Source organism: Sminthopsis crassicaudata, chromosome 3 (assembly GCF_048593235.1).
Source record: "Sminthopsis crassicaudata isolate SCR6 chromosome 3, ASM4859323v1, whole genome shotgun sequence".
Taxonomy (NCBI): Eukaryota; Metazoa; Chordata; class Mammalia; order Dasyuromorphia; family Dasyuridae; genus Sminthopsis; species Sminthopsis crassicaudata.
This window is the reverse complement of record NC_133619.1, coordinates 396,213,256-396,231,324: the sequence shown is the minus strand read 5'-3', so window position 1 is coordinate 396,231,324 and position 18,069 is coordinate 396,213,256. Positions and strand designations below refer to the sequence as shown.

Here is an 18,069-nt window from a genome sequence, read left to right as displayed (position 1 = left end):
ACCATGAGTAAGAGAGCTTAATTACTAAGAATTGTCTGCAGTCATCTCGGAGAGAATTCTGGATTTAGCTAGTAATGGTTTTTATTTTTGCCAAGGAAAAAGAGACACAGAATCAAGTGGAAGACACATGTTTTTGTTTTTCATGGCAGCAAATCAGGGTATCTACTTCTGGAAGCCACCAAGCTTTGTTCATCATGTGAGTCTGGGTAAAACAAATAAGAAGGCACCCGTGGAAGAAGAAGAAAGGGTTCTGTGGAACCCTTTGCATCCATAAAGAGAACTTGGCTTGGCACAGGGAGCAGGAGGAGGGGACAATGTGGCCAGGTAGATGGTCATTGTCTTCACAACGAATTTAAGGAACAAGGGGCAAGCATGGGCCATAGCAAGCAGGGGTGGCTGAGATGATGGTCGGCTCTCCTGCCCTAATTCTCAGGGATAGTGGAAGGAAGTCATCTGGCCCCTTAAAGTGCTAAGGAAGAATTCCCCTTACTTCACCGCTGAAATACCTCCCCCAACAGAATGAGAGCCAACTAGTCCCACCAATGGCAGTACGGCTGGGATCTGAATTCACCAGAGTTCAGGGAGCACATTGCTGGGACAAGGCTGTGAGCACCCTCTCATCAATCCCAGGCCTGAAGAGGCCCTCAGAACAGGCCATGCAGAAGCTGACCAGGGACGAGGAGGCGGGTGTCTGTGACTGGGACAGCTCTGGGCCGTGGGCGGCTTCAGCTCCCTGGGCCACCTAAATGCTCCAGCAAAGACTTGACTTTACCCTCCACCCGCAGCAGCTGGGCTCTGCGCCAGGGATTAAGGGTAGCACCCTGGCTGTCTTCCAGGTCTCGCAAGAGCATTGCGAGGTGGCGCTGGACCCGGCCTCGCTCCCAGCTGTGCAGGTTGCGCTGGATCTCGCCCAGGATCACAGACCAGTGCTCCGACACGGCTGCGCCCTCAGTCAGCGACGCTACCACACGGGCCCCTCCAGGGGCAGTGCCTTCTAGTTCCCGCAATCTCCTCCGGCCTTCTGGACTCAGCTCGTTGAAGTAGAGGCTAATGGGGAAGGGGAGAAGAGAAGGACTGATTCCAGAGGCACAGTATATCAGAAAGGAGAAAGGACAACAGGCTGTGGACAGAGGAGCAGTGACTAACAGCAAGGTAGCGATGAGACCAAGGTGCTTAAAGGGCGGTGACCAATCACAGGACACAACACAGACCAGAGCCAGTGTGGGAACCGAGTAGCTAGGTCCTTCAGAAAAACAGCAGTGGAAGGAGGAAAGGTTGGGGGCCCAAAGGTGGGGGTCAAGGCTGAGAAAGGGCCAAAAGAGCTTAAAGACCCGGTATCAATCCAAAGACAGAAGACTGAGGGGGAACCTCTATCAGCTCCCTCAAGGGGAGCTGACCTAACAAGGAAAGTGAGAAGTGTATCTGGCCTTGAAAAGGTGGAGGGGGTCCAAGGCTAAGGAAGAGGGAAATGGATGACCACTTACTGCAACAGCTCCAGGGAGGGGTGCTCCCTGGCAGCCCTGGCCAGGGCGAGAGCCGCTGCGTCGCCTGCTCCGTTATAGGCCACGTTCAGCTCCCGAAGCTGTCGGTTTCGTTCCAGGTGGGCAGCCAGCAGCTCCAGGCCTTCGTCGGCAAGTCCGGTGTGTAGCAGAGACAGGTGGGTCAGGGAAGTATTCCCACTCAGCCCTTCTACCAGCAGAGCCAGGCCTGCTGCTGTGAGGGGGTTGTTGGAGAGACTGCAGTGGGAGAAGCAATAAAAGAGAGGGGAACTGACATCTCCTGCCTCAGAATTCTGGGGGGGCCACTCAGTCCACCACATTTACTGATATGCACCATCCAGGGCCACCCCGGGGAGGGTGTTACATTCAGAGCTAATAATACAACTGCCCTCCCCTTCACATAACATTGTCACTCAGGTGAAATCTGTGTAGCATCACAGCCTTAGAGCTGGAGGAGACCTGAGAAATTGTCTAATCGAAAGGTTAATTTTTTTGTAATGGACCTTTGGGATAGTCTGGTAAAGCATGTACCCCTTCTCAAAATGGCAGTTTTAGGGGCAGCCAGATTGTTCAGAGCCAACAACCCTGAAGTCGGGAGGACCTGAGCTCAAATCCAGTCTCAGACACTTAACAGTTACTAGCTTTGTGATCCTGGGCCATTTAACCCCAATTGTCGCACTACAAAAACAAAATGACAGTTTTAATGCATAAAATAAAATATATACAATGATGAAGAAAACCACTTTTATGGAAGTAGCCATGCAATTATTTTTTAAAATAAAATTCATAGATCTTAAGGTAAGAATCCTAGATCTAATTCAATGGTCTAATTTTACAGACGAGAAAACAGACTCAACCTGATCCATGTCACACAGTAAATAGCAGAAGCAAACTATGAACCAGTTGTTTTGATTCCAGATCCAGTGCTATTGCCACTACACCAGGGGTGTCAAACCAGGGCCACTAATCCATAAATGAGGATCCTTGCAGGCTATATATTAACTTAGCCATAAATGTCATGTTATCTGTAGTTTATTGTATTTTTATTTATTTTGTTAAATATTTCTCAGTTAAATTTTAATCTGCTTCAGGTGGCCTTCATTTTTTTTCCTTCAATTTCCAGATTCCTTGGCTGTGCTGTCTGCCAACCAGCCTGAGACTCCCCAGTGATTCTTTTATTCATTAAGAGCAGCTTTGAAGAGGAAACCAATGGAAGAAGCCATAAAAGAGTCAGGTGCTACTTACATATAGTAGAGAAGAGACAGATGCAGCTAAAATTAGAAGAGAATCAGGTAACCGGGGGAAAGTCTTTGCAGCAAGTCTCTCTAATAAAGGTTTCAGCTGGTGGTACAACGCATAGAGTAATGGGCCTGGAGGCAGGGAGACCTTAGTTCAAATCTAGCTTCAGATGCTTATTAGTTGCATGATCTTGGGCAAGTCACTTCCTCTCTATACCTTAGTTTCCTAAACTGTAAAATGGGGATAATAATAGTACCTATCTTCCCAGGTTATGAGGACCAAGTGAGATAATACTTATAAAGTACTGGGCACATTGTCTTTCAATTACTATATAGTAGATGCTATGGTAAAACTTTGTTGTTCAGTCCTGTGTAATTCTTTGTGACCCTATGGACTATACTTCTTTCTTCCACTATATTTCCAAATTCTGTCCAAGCTCATGAGCATTGCTTCCATGACTCATTCACTCAATCTATCTCATCTTCTACTGACCCCTTCTCCTGTTGCCTTTCATCTTTTCAAGCATTAAGGTCTTTGCCAATAAGTCCTGTATTCTCATTAGGTGGCCAAAGCATTTAAGCATCAGCTTTAGTATTAGACCTTTCAGTGTATAGTCTGAATTAATTTCTTTAAGTATTGATTGATTTTATCTCTTTGCTGTCTAAGGGTATCTAAAAAGTCTTCTCCAACATTACAATTTGAAAGCATGATTTTGTGGCACTCAGCTTTTCTTATAGCCCAGTTCAACAACCATACATTGCTACTGAAAAAACTATCACTTTGACTACACAGACCATTGTCAGCAAGCAATATTTCTGCTTTTTAGTATGCTGTACAGATTTGCCATAACTTTCTTTCCAAGGAGCAAATGTCTTTTCATGGCTGCAGTCACTGTTGGTTGTGATCTTTGAGACTAAGAATATAAAATCTGACCCTGCTTCCATTTCTTCTCCTTATATTTTCCATTTGCCATAATCTTAGCTGGGTTTTGTTTTATTTTGGTTTGGTTTTTTGAATGTTAAGCTTCAAGCAACTTTTTTTCCCTTCAATAATATTTCATTCTTCCAAATACACCTAAAGACAGTATTTAGCACTCATTTTTGTTAAGACTTTGTTAAGACTTAAGATTTTTTTCCCTCCCTTACTTACTTCCCACCTCCCCAAGACAGCAATCTGGTATAGGTTAAAAATGTGCAATACTTTCCAACATTAGGGATAAAAATTCATTATTCGGAAAAAACTGTTGGGAAAACTGGAAATTAGTATGGCAGAAATTAGATATGGATCCACACTTAACACCATATACCAAGATAAGATCAAAATGGGTCCATGATTTAGGCATAAAGAGGGAGATAATAAATAGATTAGAGGAACAGAGGATAATCTACCTCTCAGACTTGTGGAGGAGGAAGGAATTTATGACCAGAGGAGAACTAGAGATCATTATTGATCACAAAATAGAAGATTTTGATTACATCAAACTAAAAAGTTTCTGTACAAATAATACTAATGCAAACAAGATTAGAAGAGAAGTAACAAATTGGGAAAATATTTTTAAAAACAAAGGTTCTGACAAAGGTCTCATTTCCAAAATATATAGAGAACTGACCATAATTTATAAGAAACCGAACCATTCTCCAATCGATAAATGGTCAAAGGATATGAACAGACAATTCTCAGAGGGAGAAATTGAAACTATATCCATTCACATGAAAGAGTGTTCCAAATCACTACTGATCAGAGAAATGCAAATTAAGACCACTCTGAGATACCACTACACACCTGTCAGATTGGCTAAGATGACAGGAACAAATAATGATAAATGTTGGAGGGGATGTGGGGAAATTGGGACACTAATACATTGCTGGTGGAGTTGCGAAAGAATCCAGCCATTCTGGAGAGCAATCTGGAATTATGCCCAAAAAGTTATCAAACTGTGCATACCCTTTGACCCAGCAGCGCTACTACTGGGATTATATCCCAAAGAAATACTAAAGAGCGGAAAGAGACATATATGTGCCAAAATGTTTGTGGCAGCTCTTTTTGTTGTAGCTAGAAACTGGAAGATGAATGGATGTCCATCAATTGGAGAATGGTTGGGTAAATTGTGGTATATGAAGGTTATGGAATATTATTGCTCTGTAAGAAATGACCAGCAGGAGGAATACAGAGAGACCTGGAGAGACTTAAATCAACTGATGCTGAGTGAAATGAGCAGAACCAGAAGATCACTGCACACTTCAACAACAATACTGTATGAGGATGTATTCTGATGGAAGTGGAAATCTTCAACATAAAGAAGATCCAACTCACTTCCAGTTGATCAATGATGGACAGAGGTGGCTACACCCAGAGAAGAAACACTGGGAAGTGAATGTAAACTGTTAGCACTATTATCTGTCTGCCCAGGTTGCATGTACCTTCGGATTCTAATGTTTATTGTGCAACAAGAAAATGATATTCACACACATGTATTGTACCTAGACTATATTGTAACACATGTAAAATGTATGGGATTGCCTGTCATCGGGGGGAGGGAATAGAGGGAGGGGGGGTAATTTGGAAAAATGAATACAAGGGATAATATTATAAAAATATGTATATATATAATAAAAAAATTAAAAAAAAATGTGCAATACTTTTAAACATATTTCCATATTTGTCATGCTGTGTAAGAAAAATCAAACCAAATGGGAAAAAATATGAGAAAAAAGAAGCAAAAAAACAAGTACAAACAAAAAAGGTGAAAATACTTTGCTTTGATCCACATTCAGTCTCTCTAGTTCTCTCTCTGGATACAGATGGCAATTTCTATCCCAAGTTCAAGTCAGCTTTTATAGTCTTCTCTTTTATGCTCATTAAAAGACTTATTAATTTTTCTTCACTTTCTGCCAGAGTGGTATGGTTCATACATCTGAGGTTTTTTTATATTTTTCTGGCAACCTGAATTCTGGCTTTTGATTCATCTAGCCTGACATTTCTAATGATGTACTCTACTTATAAATTAAATAAATAAGGTGACATTATATAGTCTTGTCATATTCCTTTTCTGATCTTAAACCAATTAATTGTTCCATATTTGGTTCTAACTGTTGTTTCTTAGCCTAAATAGAAGATCCTTAAAAGATGAGTAAGATCTGATACTCTGCCTTTGAAAATTTGCCACATTTTGTTATGAATCCCCACAGTCAAAAGCTTTAGTGTAGTCAATGAAGCAGAAGTAGATTTTTTTTTCTGAAGCTCCCTTATTTTCTCCATAATCCCAAAGAATATTGGGAATTTAGTCTCTAGTTCCTCTTCCTCTTCAATATGATTGAGTACAATTATTCAGTAATTTGCACATTGTTTGGAATTGCTCTTCTTTAGGACTGGGATATAAATTAAACTTTTCCAATCCTGAGGCCACGGTTGAGCTTTCTAAATTTGCTGATATGAGTCAAGTATTTTAACATTATTTTTTGGAATTTTAATAGCTTAGCTGGAATTCCATCATCTACATGAACTTTATTATTTATTAGCAATGCTTCCAGCCCCACTAGGCCCACATGACTTCGTTCTCTAGGATGTTTGGGTCAAGATCATCATATGATATTAAAACTTACTATTAATATTATTATTAAAATATATAAGTAAAGATCTGATTCAAATTTATGAGAAAAGTCTTTTCTCTTTTTGCATAATTCCCTTGCATAATTCATTTCTTTTCCCAGTTTTTCTTCTATCTCTCTTGATTTTTTTATAATAGCTTTTTATTTTTCAAAATACATGAAAAGATAGTTTTCAACATTCACCCTTGCAAAACCTTGTGTTCCATATTTTTTCCCTCCTTCTCTACCTCCCCCTCCCTTAGATACCAAGTAATCCAATATAGGTTAAACAAGTGCAAATCTGATAAATATATTTCCACATTTATAATGCTGCACAAGAAAAATTAGATCAAAAAGAAAAAAATGAGAAAGAAAAACAAGCAAGCAAACAACAACAAAAGGTGAAAATACTATGTTGTGGTATACATTCAGCCCTTATAGTCTTCTTTTTGGATGCAGATGTTCTCTCCATCACAAGTCCATGAGAATTCACCTGAATCACTTCATTGCTGAAAAGAGCCACATCCATCACAGTTGATTATCACATAATCTTGTTGCTGTGTACAATATTCTCTTGGTTCTATTCATTTTACTCAGCAGTACTTCAAATAAGTCTCTCAAGGATTTTCTGAAATCATCTTGTTGATAGTTTCTTATAGAATAATAGTATTATATTATATTCATAACTCATTCAGCCATTCCCCAACTGATGGTTATATATTCAGTTTCCAGTTCCTTGCTACTACAAAAAGTGTACAAGCATTACAAACATTTTTGTACATGTAGGTCCTTTTCTCTTTTTAATGATCTCTTTGGGATACAGACTCAGTAGTGTCTCTCTTGATTTTAAAAATCCTTTTTGAGTTCTTCTAAGAGGAATTTTTGGGCCTAAAATCAGTTGATATTGCCCTTTGAGCTTTGACATGTAGGCATTTTGACAGTATTGTTCTTCTCTGAGTTTGGGTTTTAGCCTTCCCAAGGGCTTTGCAAATTTTTCTGTCAAGGCCCTTTTCTGTTTCTTACCTGTTTTTTAGCTTATTTTGTGACTTTTAAAGTTAAGCTCTGTTCCTGGAGCACAGAAGGCTTCTTCTCAAGCTTCTTGCACTGGGGCCAGAGGCCTGGACACTGGCATTCTAAACCAGGGCATCAAGTGCTTGTGACTTACCCACTGATCTAAGGTGGGCTGGTCTAGTTGTGCCAGGGTCCTGGGGGTTCACAATTTGCCTTATGTGCTAAGAAATGCCACTAGTACACCTCTACCCCAAAGAGATTAAAGAAAGAGAAAAATGATCCCTATGTACAAAACTATTCACCACAATTCGTTTTGTGATGGCAAAGAACTGAAAAATCAGGGGATGCTGATCAATTGAGGAATGGATGAAAAAATTATGACTTATGTATGTGATGGAATATCATTGTGCTAGAAAAAAATGATGAAAAGTTTCAGAGAAACCGTGGAAGATTTAAATGAACTGTTACAGAGTGAAGTGAACAAAACCAGGAAAATAATTTTAGAATAATAATATTAATGCAACAACCAATATGATTCCAGAGGACTCAGGATAAAACATACTACCCACCTCCTAACAGAAAGACCTCCAAAAATAGACTCAGTGTGCATATTGAAACAAATAAATTCTTGGACATGAACAATGTGGGAAATTTATTATTATTTTTTTTGCTCAACTATGTATATTTGTAACAAGAGTTCTGTTCTTTCTTTTTTCAGTAGGGAGTGGTGAGAGGTGGAAGGAAAAAAAAATAAATTTTAGTTAATTTTATAAAATAAATAATTTTTTAAGACAACCAGTGATTTCAGAAAAGCCTGAAAAGACATATTAACTGATGCTGAATGAAGTAAGCAGAGCCAAGAGAACACTGTACATAGTAACAACAAGATTATGTTATGATCAACTGTGATGCACTTGGCTCTTTTCAACAATGAAGTAATTCAAGGCAATTCTAATAGACTTGTGATGGAAAGTGCTACCCACATGCAGAGAGACAACTAAAGAAACTGAATGTGGATCAAAGCAGAGTATTTTTACCTTTTTGTTGTTATTGTTGTTGTTTGTTTGCTTGTTGTTTTTTTCCCTTCTCATGGTTGTTTTCCCTTTTGATCTGATTTTTCTTGTGCAGTATGATGAATATGGAAATATGGTTAGAAGAATTACATGTGTTTAACCTATATCAGGTTGCTTGCTACCTCGGGAAAGAAGAAAAGAAGGGAGGGAGAAAATTTTGGAGCACAAGGTGAATGTTGAAAACTATCTTTACATGTATTTGGAAAAATAAATGATTATGCAAAGTGAATTTTAAAGCGAATCCTCCCCCAAAAATGAAAAAAAAAAATTAGCCAGTCAGAATCCTCCCTTCTCCCTTAACGTTTTCTGAATATTTGCATATGATAGAACTGTGGGCATCGAGTGAATCACACTGACACTTCATTGTGACTTCATTTTGGAGGTAGTTCAGTTTACTTTCTGTTCAGTTATGAGTCTAGCCCAATTTCTGACTTGTGAAAAAACTTTATTGCATTGTTTCAACCTAGTCCTGCATTACTGGGAAGCTGGACCACCTCTACCAGTTGCTTATTTAACTAAGGACCTAGTTAAGCTGTTCAGAAACCCAATTAGATCCAAAGATTAATGCAAGGAGTTTTCTCACAAATATACATCTCAAAAAAAATCCAAATGTCTTATCTGAAAACTGGCTCCATAATGATCAATCAATTCCTGTTTCCTTGTCCCTTTGATTGAATCCAGACACTTGGCTAAGGAATTAGAGATGGAAAAGGAATGGGAAACCTCTTTTTCTGATTTCAGAGAAATTCTCCTATTTGCTCTACCCCATCCAACTCAGAAGGCCTCTTATCTTTCCTCCAATTAGAAACCAGATTACCTAATCTTCTATGCTGACTTATATCCTGTTAATTGTTTTCTTTTAATGCTTAAAAATTTGTTTCCCCCCATTTATGGAGTCCAGTGCCAAAGCTGAGAGGAGGCTTGGTCCTGATTTGTTCTGTAATTGGCATTCATCACTTAATAAACTGATAGACTCAGAAGCTCAAATCTTTGTTTCCTCAATCAATTCAATCAATCTACATGCCATAGAGTTGGGGGGAAAGGTGTCAGCCAGGTCAAGCCATAGTCAGGCAGATCAAGAGAAAAAACTCTATGGAATACCCCAGTTAATCTTTCACAGGGAAACAAAGGGTTGGGGAAGAAGACAAGGGGGGATCCATGGGTGAGGGGAGGTTAAGTAATAGCAAGGCAAGTTAAGGAGCAAAATTAAAGCAAAGAGTCAGCTGGGATGGGAAGGATATGTGTGTGTAATGTGTGTGGGGGGGTATTGGGAAGGGGTGTGTGTGTTATGTATGTGTATGTATATATCTACATATTTATACATAAATATATCCTTTCTTAACTATAACTTGCTTGGGGAATGAAAGAGGAAAAAAAAAAAAAAAAGAATAATGGTCTTTCACCAAAGAAATTTTTTGCAGAAGACTTCCCTTGAGGTCAGACTCCCCCTTCTCAATTTCAAATTCTTCTGAGTTAAGGTAAGGTGTACCCTAACATTACTGTGGAATGTTTGCCTTCACACTGCTAAGAATGATTTACCCCCATCCTGAAGGTTGAGGAAGCATTACTCCCTTTAAGAAAATGAGTTCCAATAATAGTAAAATACCAAAGGATTTCCTCTTGGATAAAATTTATTTTGATATGAGACCAGAAAAAGAGTGTGTTAGGGAAATTCTTGTTGGCCTAGCACTTCCCATACAAAAAAATAGAGAGAGTAACTAAAAGACAGAGCTCTCAAATTATGCTAAAATATATAAAAATCCAAATGGGTCCCAAATTTGGAAGCATATTAAAGGTTTTGATTTTCAGTAGGAGATGAGGTTAGCATGTATGAGTTTGTCTGTGTTTTTGTTTCTTTGTAAAATGCAAGAAAATCTTTATCAGGTGACATGTTTATTATTGTTTCTCAGCTCTGCTACCTCTAAAGATTTCTAAGGGGAAAATGTAGCCAATCTGAAAACTGCTAAAAAGCTACAACCAAAAAGTTTAGAATGCTGGAGAAGATTAATGAAGTTTTGCACTAGAAACAATTCTCCTTTGCTAGTTTTGTTCTTGTTCAGCGGTTTCAGTCTTGTTGACTCTGTGACCAAAGTGACCTTTGTCCATAAGGTTTGCCTGGACAACTGGAGTGGTTTGCCATTTTCTTCTCCAATGGCAGAGGTAGTTAATTGCCCAAGGTTATACAAGTAGGGAGTTTCTGAGAATGGATTTGAACTCAGGGATTGGTAACTTCAAGCCCAGTGCTTTATCTACTATGCCTTCTAGCTACCTCAAAGTAGTTGTCAAAAGCAGTTCTGTAGTTTGTCTTTCCTTTTTGAAGAGGATCAATGACATTATTGGTGGTATCTTGACTTGCAAATAAATTGGATTTAAGCAAGGATTAAAACAAGCAGTTGCACAAATTTGTCAGCCTCATTCTCTATTTCTAGGTCATCAAAGTCCAGTGGAAGGAAAAAAAAAATCAAGACTCTTGGTTATAGCCCTGGATGCAGTGACTGACCTTAGTTTCAAGCTCTAAACACTCCACAAAACCATTATAACAATAATTGGAATAGACACCCCCTAATTCACTGACAGATTTGAGGGTCATCAGTTACCTCCACCTGGTTTAGACTATCAAGATGGTTTCCTGGAGTCTGGCAGCTTCTTGGAGCTACAGGTAAGAATTGGGCAAAGCAAATGAACACCACAGGTAGATGAGCTGCCCTGAAAAGGACTTGTCAAGTCAGTGTTGACTATTATTATTATTATTATTATTTCTTTCATTGAACAATTCTATAGGAGCAGTTAGATGGCACAGTGGATAGAATGCTTGCAATGAGGAAGATTCACCTTGATGAGTTCCAGTTTTCCCCAGGAACAACATTAAATCAGGCTTCTAAAAGAATTCTGGAGGGACAGAATCCACAAAAAGAAAGTGAAACCATTTTCCAATCCAAGGTAACTTAGAAGGACTTCAGGAAAGATCTGTTTTTTGAGGGTAAAAAGAAAGCACAGTGCAGCCTTAGTATTCAGGCAAGCTAGCAGGAGGTTCTTAGCCACAGCACAGATCATCAAGTGAGGTTCCAGCGCATTGCATTCCTGTGCCTCAGAAGCAGAGCTCAACTTTTTAAAATGAGAGGAAAAAAACAAAAAAGACCTCTAACCATACAGAAAACTACTCTGGTGACAGGGAAGATCAAAACAGACTCAGAAGAGGACAACAATATCAAAATGCCTATATGTGAAGCCTCAAAGGGAAAATGAATTGGTCTCAAGTCCAAAAAGTCCTCTTGAAAGAGTTCAAAAAGGATTTTTTAAAATCAAATAAAAGAAGTAGAAGAAAAATTAGGAAAAGAAATGAGAGTTATACAAATGAACTATGAAAAAAAAAGTCAGTAGCTTGAAAGAACAAAATCTGGCCAAAGAAAACAACTCCTTGAAAAATAGAATTGGCCGAAATTCTCATATGTCTCATAAAGTCATTAAGAATCAAACAAAAATTTTTTAAAATGAAAAAATAGAAAAAATTTAAAATACTTCATTGGAAAAAACAACTGCCCTGGATAATAGATTCAGGAGAGATAAATTTAAGAATTACTGGATTACCTAAAAGCCATGATTTAAAAACAACAACAACAAAAAAAAAAAAAAAGATAAGAAAAGATTCTGAACATCTTGCAAGAAATTATCCAGGAAAATTACCCTCGTATCCTAGAATCAGAGGGTAAAATAATCATTGAAATAATCTTCCAATCACCTCCTAAAAGAGATCCCAAAACAAATGATCCAAGAAATAATGTAGCCAAATTCCAGAACTATCAGGTTATGGAGAAAATACTGCAATCAGGACACAGTTCAAATATGAAGAAGCCCCAGTCAAGATTACACAGGATTTAGCAGCTTCTACATTAAAGAGCTTGGGCTTGGAAGGGAGAGCTTGGAATATATTCCAAAAAGCAAAGGAGCTTGGGTTTCAACCAAGAATCACCTACCCAGAAAAACTGAGCATAACCCCCAAGGGTAAAACAGAAATATTCAATGAAATAAGGGATTTTCAAACTTTCCTGATGAAAAGAACAGAGGCGAACAGAAAATTTGATCTTCAAATACAAGACTCAAATAGGAAAATAAAATAAATAGAAAAGAAAAAATCATAGTATTCGATAAGGTTAAACTGTTTACTTCCCTACATGGGGAAAATGATAACTCTTAAGAATTGTATCTCTATTTCAGCAATTAGACAAATTATATTTAGAAAGAATTTAGAGAGGAATAGATAATGAGGCTGACAAATTTGTGCAACTGCTTGTTTTAATCTTTGCTTAAATACAATTTATTTGCAAGTCAAGATATTACCAATAATGTCATTGATCCTCTTCAAAAGGGAAGGACAAACAACAGAACTGCTTGGACAACAACTTTGAGATAGCTAGTAGGCATACTAGATAAAGCACTGGGCTTGAAATCACCAATTATATTTATAGGTATAAGCTGCCTTTGACGTGATGATTTTTAAAAAGAAGTTTTATTAAGGGGTGAAAAAAAGATTGTTCTGGGAAAAGAGGAAAGGGAGAGGCAGAATGAGGTAAATTATATCACATGAAGAGGCATGAAAGACCTTTTACAGTAAAGGGAAAGAGGGAGTGAATGAGCATTGTTTGAACCTTATTTTCATCAGATTTGCCTCCAAGAGGAAATAACATACATACTCAATTGGATAAAGAAAGCTATCTTACCCTATAAGAAAGTAGGAGGGGAAAGGGAAAAGAAAAGGGGGGGAAGGGAGAGGGAGAAAGAGGGTAGCAAGCAAATTGAAGGAGGTAGTAGTTAGAAGCAAAACATTGGTAAGCAAATAGAAGATGAAAGGAGAGAGAAAAAAGTATAAATGGGGGAAAATAAAATTAAGGAAAATACATCACTTAGTAATCAAAATTGTGAATGTGAATGGGATAAACTCTCCCATAAATATAGAAGCAGAATTCTCCCATAAATGAAACCAAAATTCCACAATATGTTCTTTACAAGAAACACAGTTGTACACACAGAGTAAAGGTAAAAAACTGGCACAGAATTTAAAAAAAAAAAAAAGTAGAAATAGTAATCCTGATCTCAAACAAAGCAAAAGCAAAAACAGATGCAATTAAAAGAGACAAGGAAGGAAACTACATTTTGCTAAAAGATACTATAGACAATCTCAATATACACTAAGAGATATAGCATACAAATTCTTAGAGAAGTTAAGTGAGTTAAGGAAGAATTAGACAACAAAGCTGCACAAGTGGGGATCTCAACCTCTCCCTATTGGAACTAAATAAATCTAACCACAAAAGAAACAAGAAAGAAGTTAGGGAGATGAGAAAGATTATAGAAAAGTTAGATATGATAGACCTCTGGAGAAAACTGAGTGGGGATAGAAATGAATATGTCTTTTTCTCAACAGTACATGGCACCTACATAAAAACTAACCATGTATTAAGGTATTAACACAGTCAAATGCAAAAAGGAAGAAATATTAAATGCATCATTTTTAGATTATGACGCAATAAAAATTATATGTAATAAAGAACCAAGGAAAGGTAGATTAAAAATTAAATGGAAACTAAATAATCTAATCCTAAAGAATGAGTGGGTCAAACAACAAATCATAGAAACAATCAATAATTTCATCAAAGTGAATGACAATAATGAGACAGTATGCTAAAATGTATGAAATGCAGCCAAAGTAGTACTTAAGGGAAATTTTATATCTCTAAATGCTTACTTGAATAAAACAGAGAAAAAGCAGATCAATAAATTGGACATGCAATTTTAAAAGCTAGAAAAAGAACAAATTAAATATCCCAAATTATACACCAAATTAGAAATTCTAAAAATCACAGCAGAGATTAAGAAAATTCAAAATAAGAAAATTATTGAACTAATAAATAGATAAACTGTTGGTTAATTTGATTTTTTAAAAGAAAAAAGAAAACCAAATTACCAGTATCAAAAATGAAAAACTTTGATTAGGAGCTAATTTGCCTAACTATATACCAGTAAATCTGACAATCTAAGTGAAATGAGTGAACATGTGCAAAAATATAAATTGCCCAGATTAAAAGAAAAGGAAGTAAAATACTTAAATAACCACATTTTAGAAAAAAGAAATTAAACAATCCATCAATGAATGTCCTAAGAAAAAATTTCCAGGGCCGCATGGATTTACCAAACATTTATAAGAAGAATTAATTCCAGTACTATATAAACTATTTGGAAAAATAAGTGAAGGTGTCCTACTAAATTTCTTTTATGACACAAATATGGTGCTGAAATCTAAATCTGGAAAAGCCAAAACAGAGAAAGAAAATTATAGACCAATTTTCCTAATGAATGTTGATGCAAAAAAAGTTTAAATAAAATATTATTAGAGAGATTAAAGCAATTTATGACCATGAGGGTACACCAGCTGGGATTTATACCAGGAATGCCACAGAACTGGTTCAATATTAGGAAACCTCTTAGCATAATTGGAAGATATCAATAACAAAACCAACAAAAATCTCATGATTACCTCAATATATTCAAAAAAATCTTTTGACAAAATCCAGCAGTTTGCTTTAAAAGATAAGTAGCATCTATGTAAAACCATTAGTAGGCAATGATTATAAGCTAGAAATCTTCCCAATAAAATCAGGAATCAAACAAGGATACTTGCTATCACCTCTATTCAATATAGTACTAGAAATGTTAGCTTTAGCAGTAAGAGAAGAAAAAGAAATATGGGCAATGAACTATCATGCTTTGCAGATGATATGATATGCTTGGAAACATGCAAGTGAATGGTATTTGAGTGAGAGATTTGAAAGAAGGAGAAAAGCTGCAAAGTCTTACTTTGCCTTACTTTCTCCTCCAGAACCATATAAGTTGAATGATTAGATACAGATCAGGACGACTGGAGATGGCTCTGGATGCAGTGGGAGCAGATTTAGCTTACAGGTAAATGATTCATAGGAGAAATAACTGACCCTTCCCCCAAAAATTAAAGGGAATATAATTGACTTCAGCTTGTAACTTAATTTTGGAGCTTGTTCAGTTCTCTTTCTCTTCAACTATAAGTCTAGTCCAATTTCTGCCTTGTGAAAAAACTTTATCACTTTATTTGAACCTAATCCTGCATGGCCACCTCTTACCTATTCCTTTAGAGACCTTAACTAAAGACCCACATTATGCTGACCAGAAACCTAGTCAGATCCAAAGATTGATGCAAGGAGTTTTCTCACGAGTATACATCTCAAGCTATCCATATGTCTTATCTGAAAACCATTCTTAAACTGATCAACCAGTTCTTGTCTCCTTGTTTCCTGATTGAATATAGATGCTTGGGGGATAAAAGCGGGACATCTCTTTTTCTGATTTAAGGGAATTGCTTCTGTTTACTCTATCCCACCCAATTCAGAAAGTCCTTATTTTCCTTCAAATAAAAATCATATTATCTAATCTTCTAAACTGACTTATAGTCCATTATTTTCTTTCAATGCTTATAAAATTTGTCTCCTCCTATATTTGGGGTGCAGTGCCAAAGCTGAAGAGGTTTGGTCCCAATTCGTTTTGCAGTTGCCATGAATTAATAAATCAATATGTTCATAACTTAGTCATTTCATTCAGTCCACCCACCATATGTATGAGCACCTCAAGTCTTTTTTCAGCAGTAATCTCTACTTTATGATAGTACCTTTCCTCCCTGCCTCCATACAACTAAAGCCACCTGATCCCAGAACCATCATGGGCAATGACCCATCCTAAGGATGATGTGAGGTACATAAATCATTTTAAGACATCATTCTTCAATCTTCTCAGTTGAAGATGTTCTTTCCATACTCAAATTTTCCTAGGTCAATAATCTAGTTATTACCTTTACCTCCATCACTCTATTCTTATATCACAGATTTAGACCTTGAAGGCACTTTACAGGTCAACTGGCACCATTGCCTCATTTTACAAACTTAAAAATTGAGATCCAGGTCAGCAGAGGTTGGACATGACTCCAGGTCCTGTGACTCTAAATCCATTATTCTATCCACATTGCCTCCCTAAATGTACATATATATATATATATATATATATATATATATAAAATTTATTTATTATTACTATTATTATATGTAATTTAATATATATATTTATTTATTATTACTACTATTATATATTATTTTTAATTTTTATATTTATATTTGTTATTTTTATATATTATATATAATTTTTACATAATATTTATTTATACTATTATGCATGTCAATATGACTCTAGATGTCTCTTCTCTTGGCCTTAACTTCCTTATTTGTTAAATACGGATGATACTTATACTAGTTACATAGAAGATTGTGAAAAAAAAAGCTGTAGACCCTAAAGTGCTCTATAGATGGATTACTTTAATTTTTGTATTCAGTAAGTATTAAATGTCTGTTGAATATTGACAAAGCCCCTATCCTCAAGGAATTGAAGGGGAGGGGACCAGGAAACAGGGCCCAGAGAAAGCCAACCTCCTCACATGCTCTTAGTGGATCTCAACACACTCACCGAAGGGTGGTGACTTGGCATTGGTCATGCAAAAGGAGGTCTCGGATGTCCTTACAGGCTTCAGGGCCCAGATTGTTCAACTGCAGGCTACGGCAGAGAGAGGAGACTCCATGAATATGAGGAAGAGGGAAGGAACAGGGGCAGGGACAGACTTCATCTCACCCCTCACTTCAGTGCTTTGGCCTTCTACCTGACAGTTGTGTTCTCATCTCCTCAGACTTCCCAAGTACAGCTTTCCTTCCTCTACTTCTACACATCTAAGATTTCTTTCTAAGATTTCCTTCCATCATTCCCATTTTCCCTCCCAACAATCTCAGTCATCTGGAAGGGACCTTAAAGATCATCCAGCCAACAATCTCATTTTACAGATGTGGAATCTGAAGTCTGAAGAAAAATCAGTGGTAACACTGGCAGACAGGATTTAGACCTAGTCTCCCTTCCTCCCCTACACGGACAGTCTCTCTTCTCACCCACTGATTCTCTGCCAGATTACATAGTACCAAGAACTACAGGGATTTCTTACCCAAGCTTCCGGGCCCGCAAAAAGACGGGCATTAGTGTACGTAGTCCGGCAGGGTCCAGCTGGCAGGAGGCCAGGTTAACCTCATCCAGGGCATGGGTCCCACTGCCCAGCACTGAAGCCACCACAGAACACTTAAGGGGCGTCATTCGCACACCCGCCAGGTTGAGCTGGTGCAGGTTGCTGAGCACCTCAGCCGAGAAGTGCTGGTTCTGAAACTCATAGTGAAAGAAAAGGTGATCCATAAGCTCTGAAGGAGGCAGGCCTTGACGCCCCAATTTCACCAACTTCTTCTTAATGGCCTGGGCATTTTCCAGGGCATCCATGTTCTTGATAGGGCAGCCCAGCTGGGCCAGCACTACACGATTCCGAGAGGAGAGCAATCCACCCATGAACATGGGAAAGAGCTCAAAAACCTCATCATCGGGTGGCTCATCGGGATGGCGCCGTGGACCCTCCACCCCCAGGATACTGGCTCCCAACTGGTCCAACACATCATCGTTGTAGTAGTCCTCCTCCCGAAACATCTCTAGGACCATGGCCTGGGCTACTGCTTCTCGACTTTTGCCTGCCCACCGTCCAAATACCCGAGGCACAACCTG

General features: G+C 37.8%; 1 protein-coding gene across 2 annotated transcripts in view; it reads right to left on the bottom strand.

The window, feature by feature from the left end:
• Window positions 1–63: 63 nt before the first annotated feature.
• NLRX1 (NLR family member X1) overlaps window positions 64–18,069 on the bottom strand; it is a 28,038-nt gene continuing 10,032 nt past the window's right edge. For both annotated transcript variants that reach the window (XM_074302366.1, XM_074302365.1), the window contains exons 7-10: window positions 17,471–18,066; window positions 16,948–17,034; window positions 1,485–1,736; window positions 64–1,047 (exon numbers count right to left, since the gene is read on the bottom strand). In XM_074302366.1, the coding sequence (XP_074158467.1) occupies window positions 726–1,047; window positions 1,485–1,736; window positions 16,948–17,034; window positions 17,471–18,066 (1,257 nt within the window). In that variant the 3' untranslated portion in view covers window positions 64–725. The remainder of the gene's footprint in view (window positions 1,048–1,484; window positions 1,737–16,947; window positions 17,035–17,470; window positions 18,067–18,069) is intronic.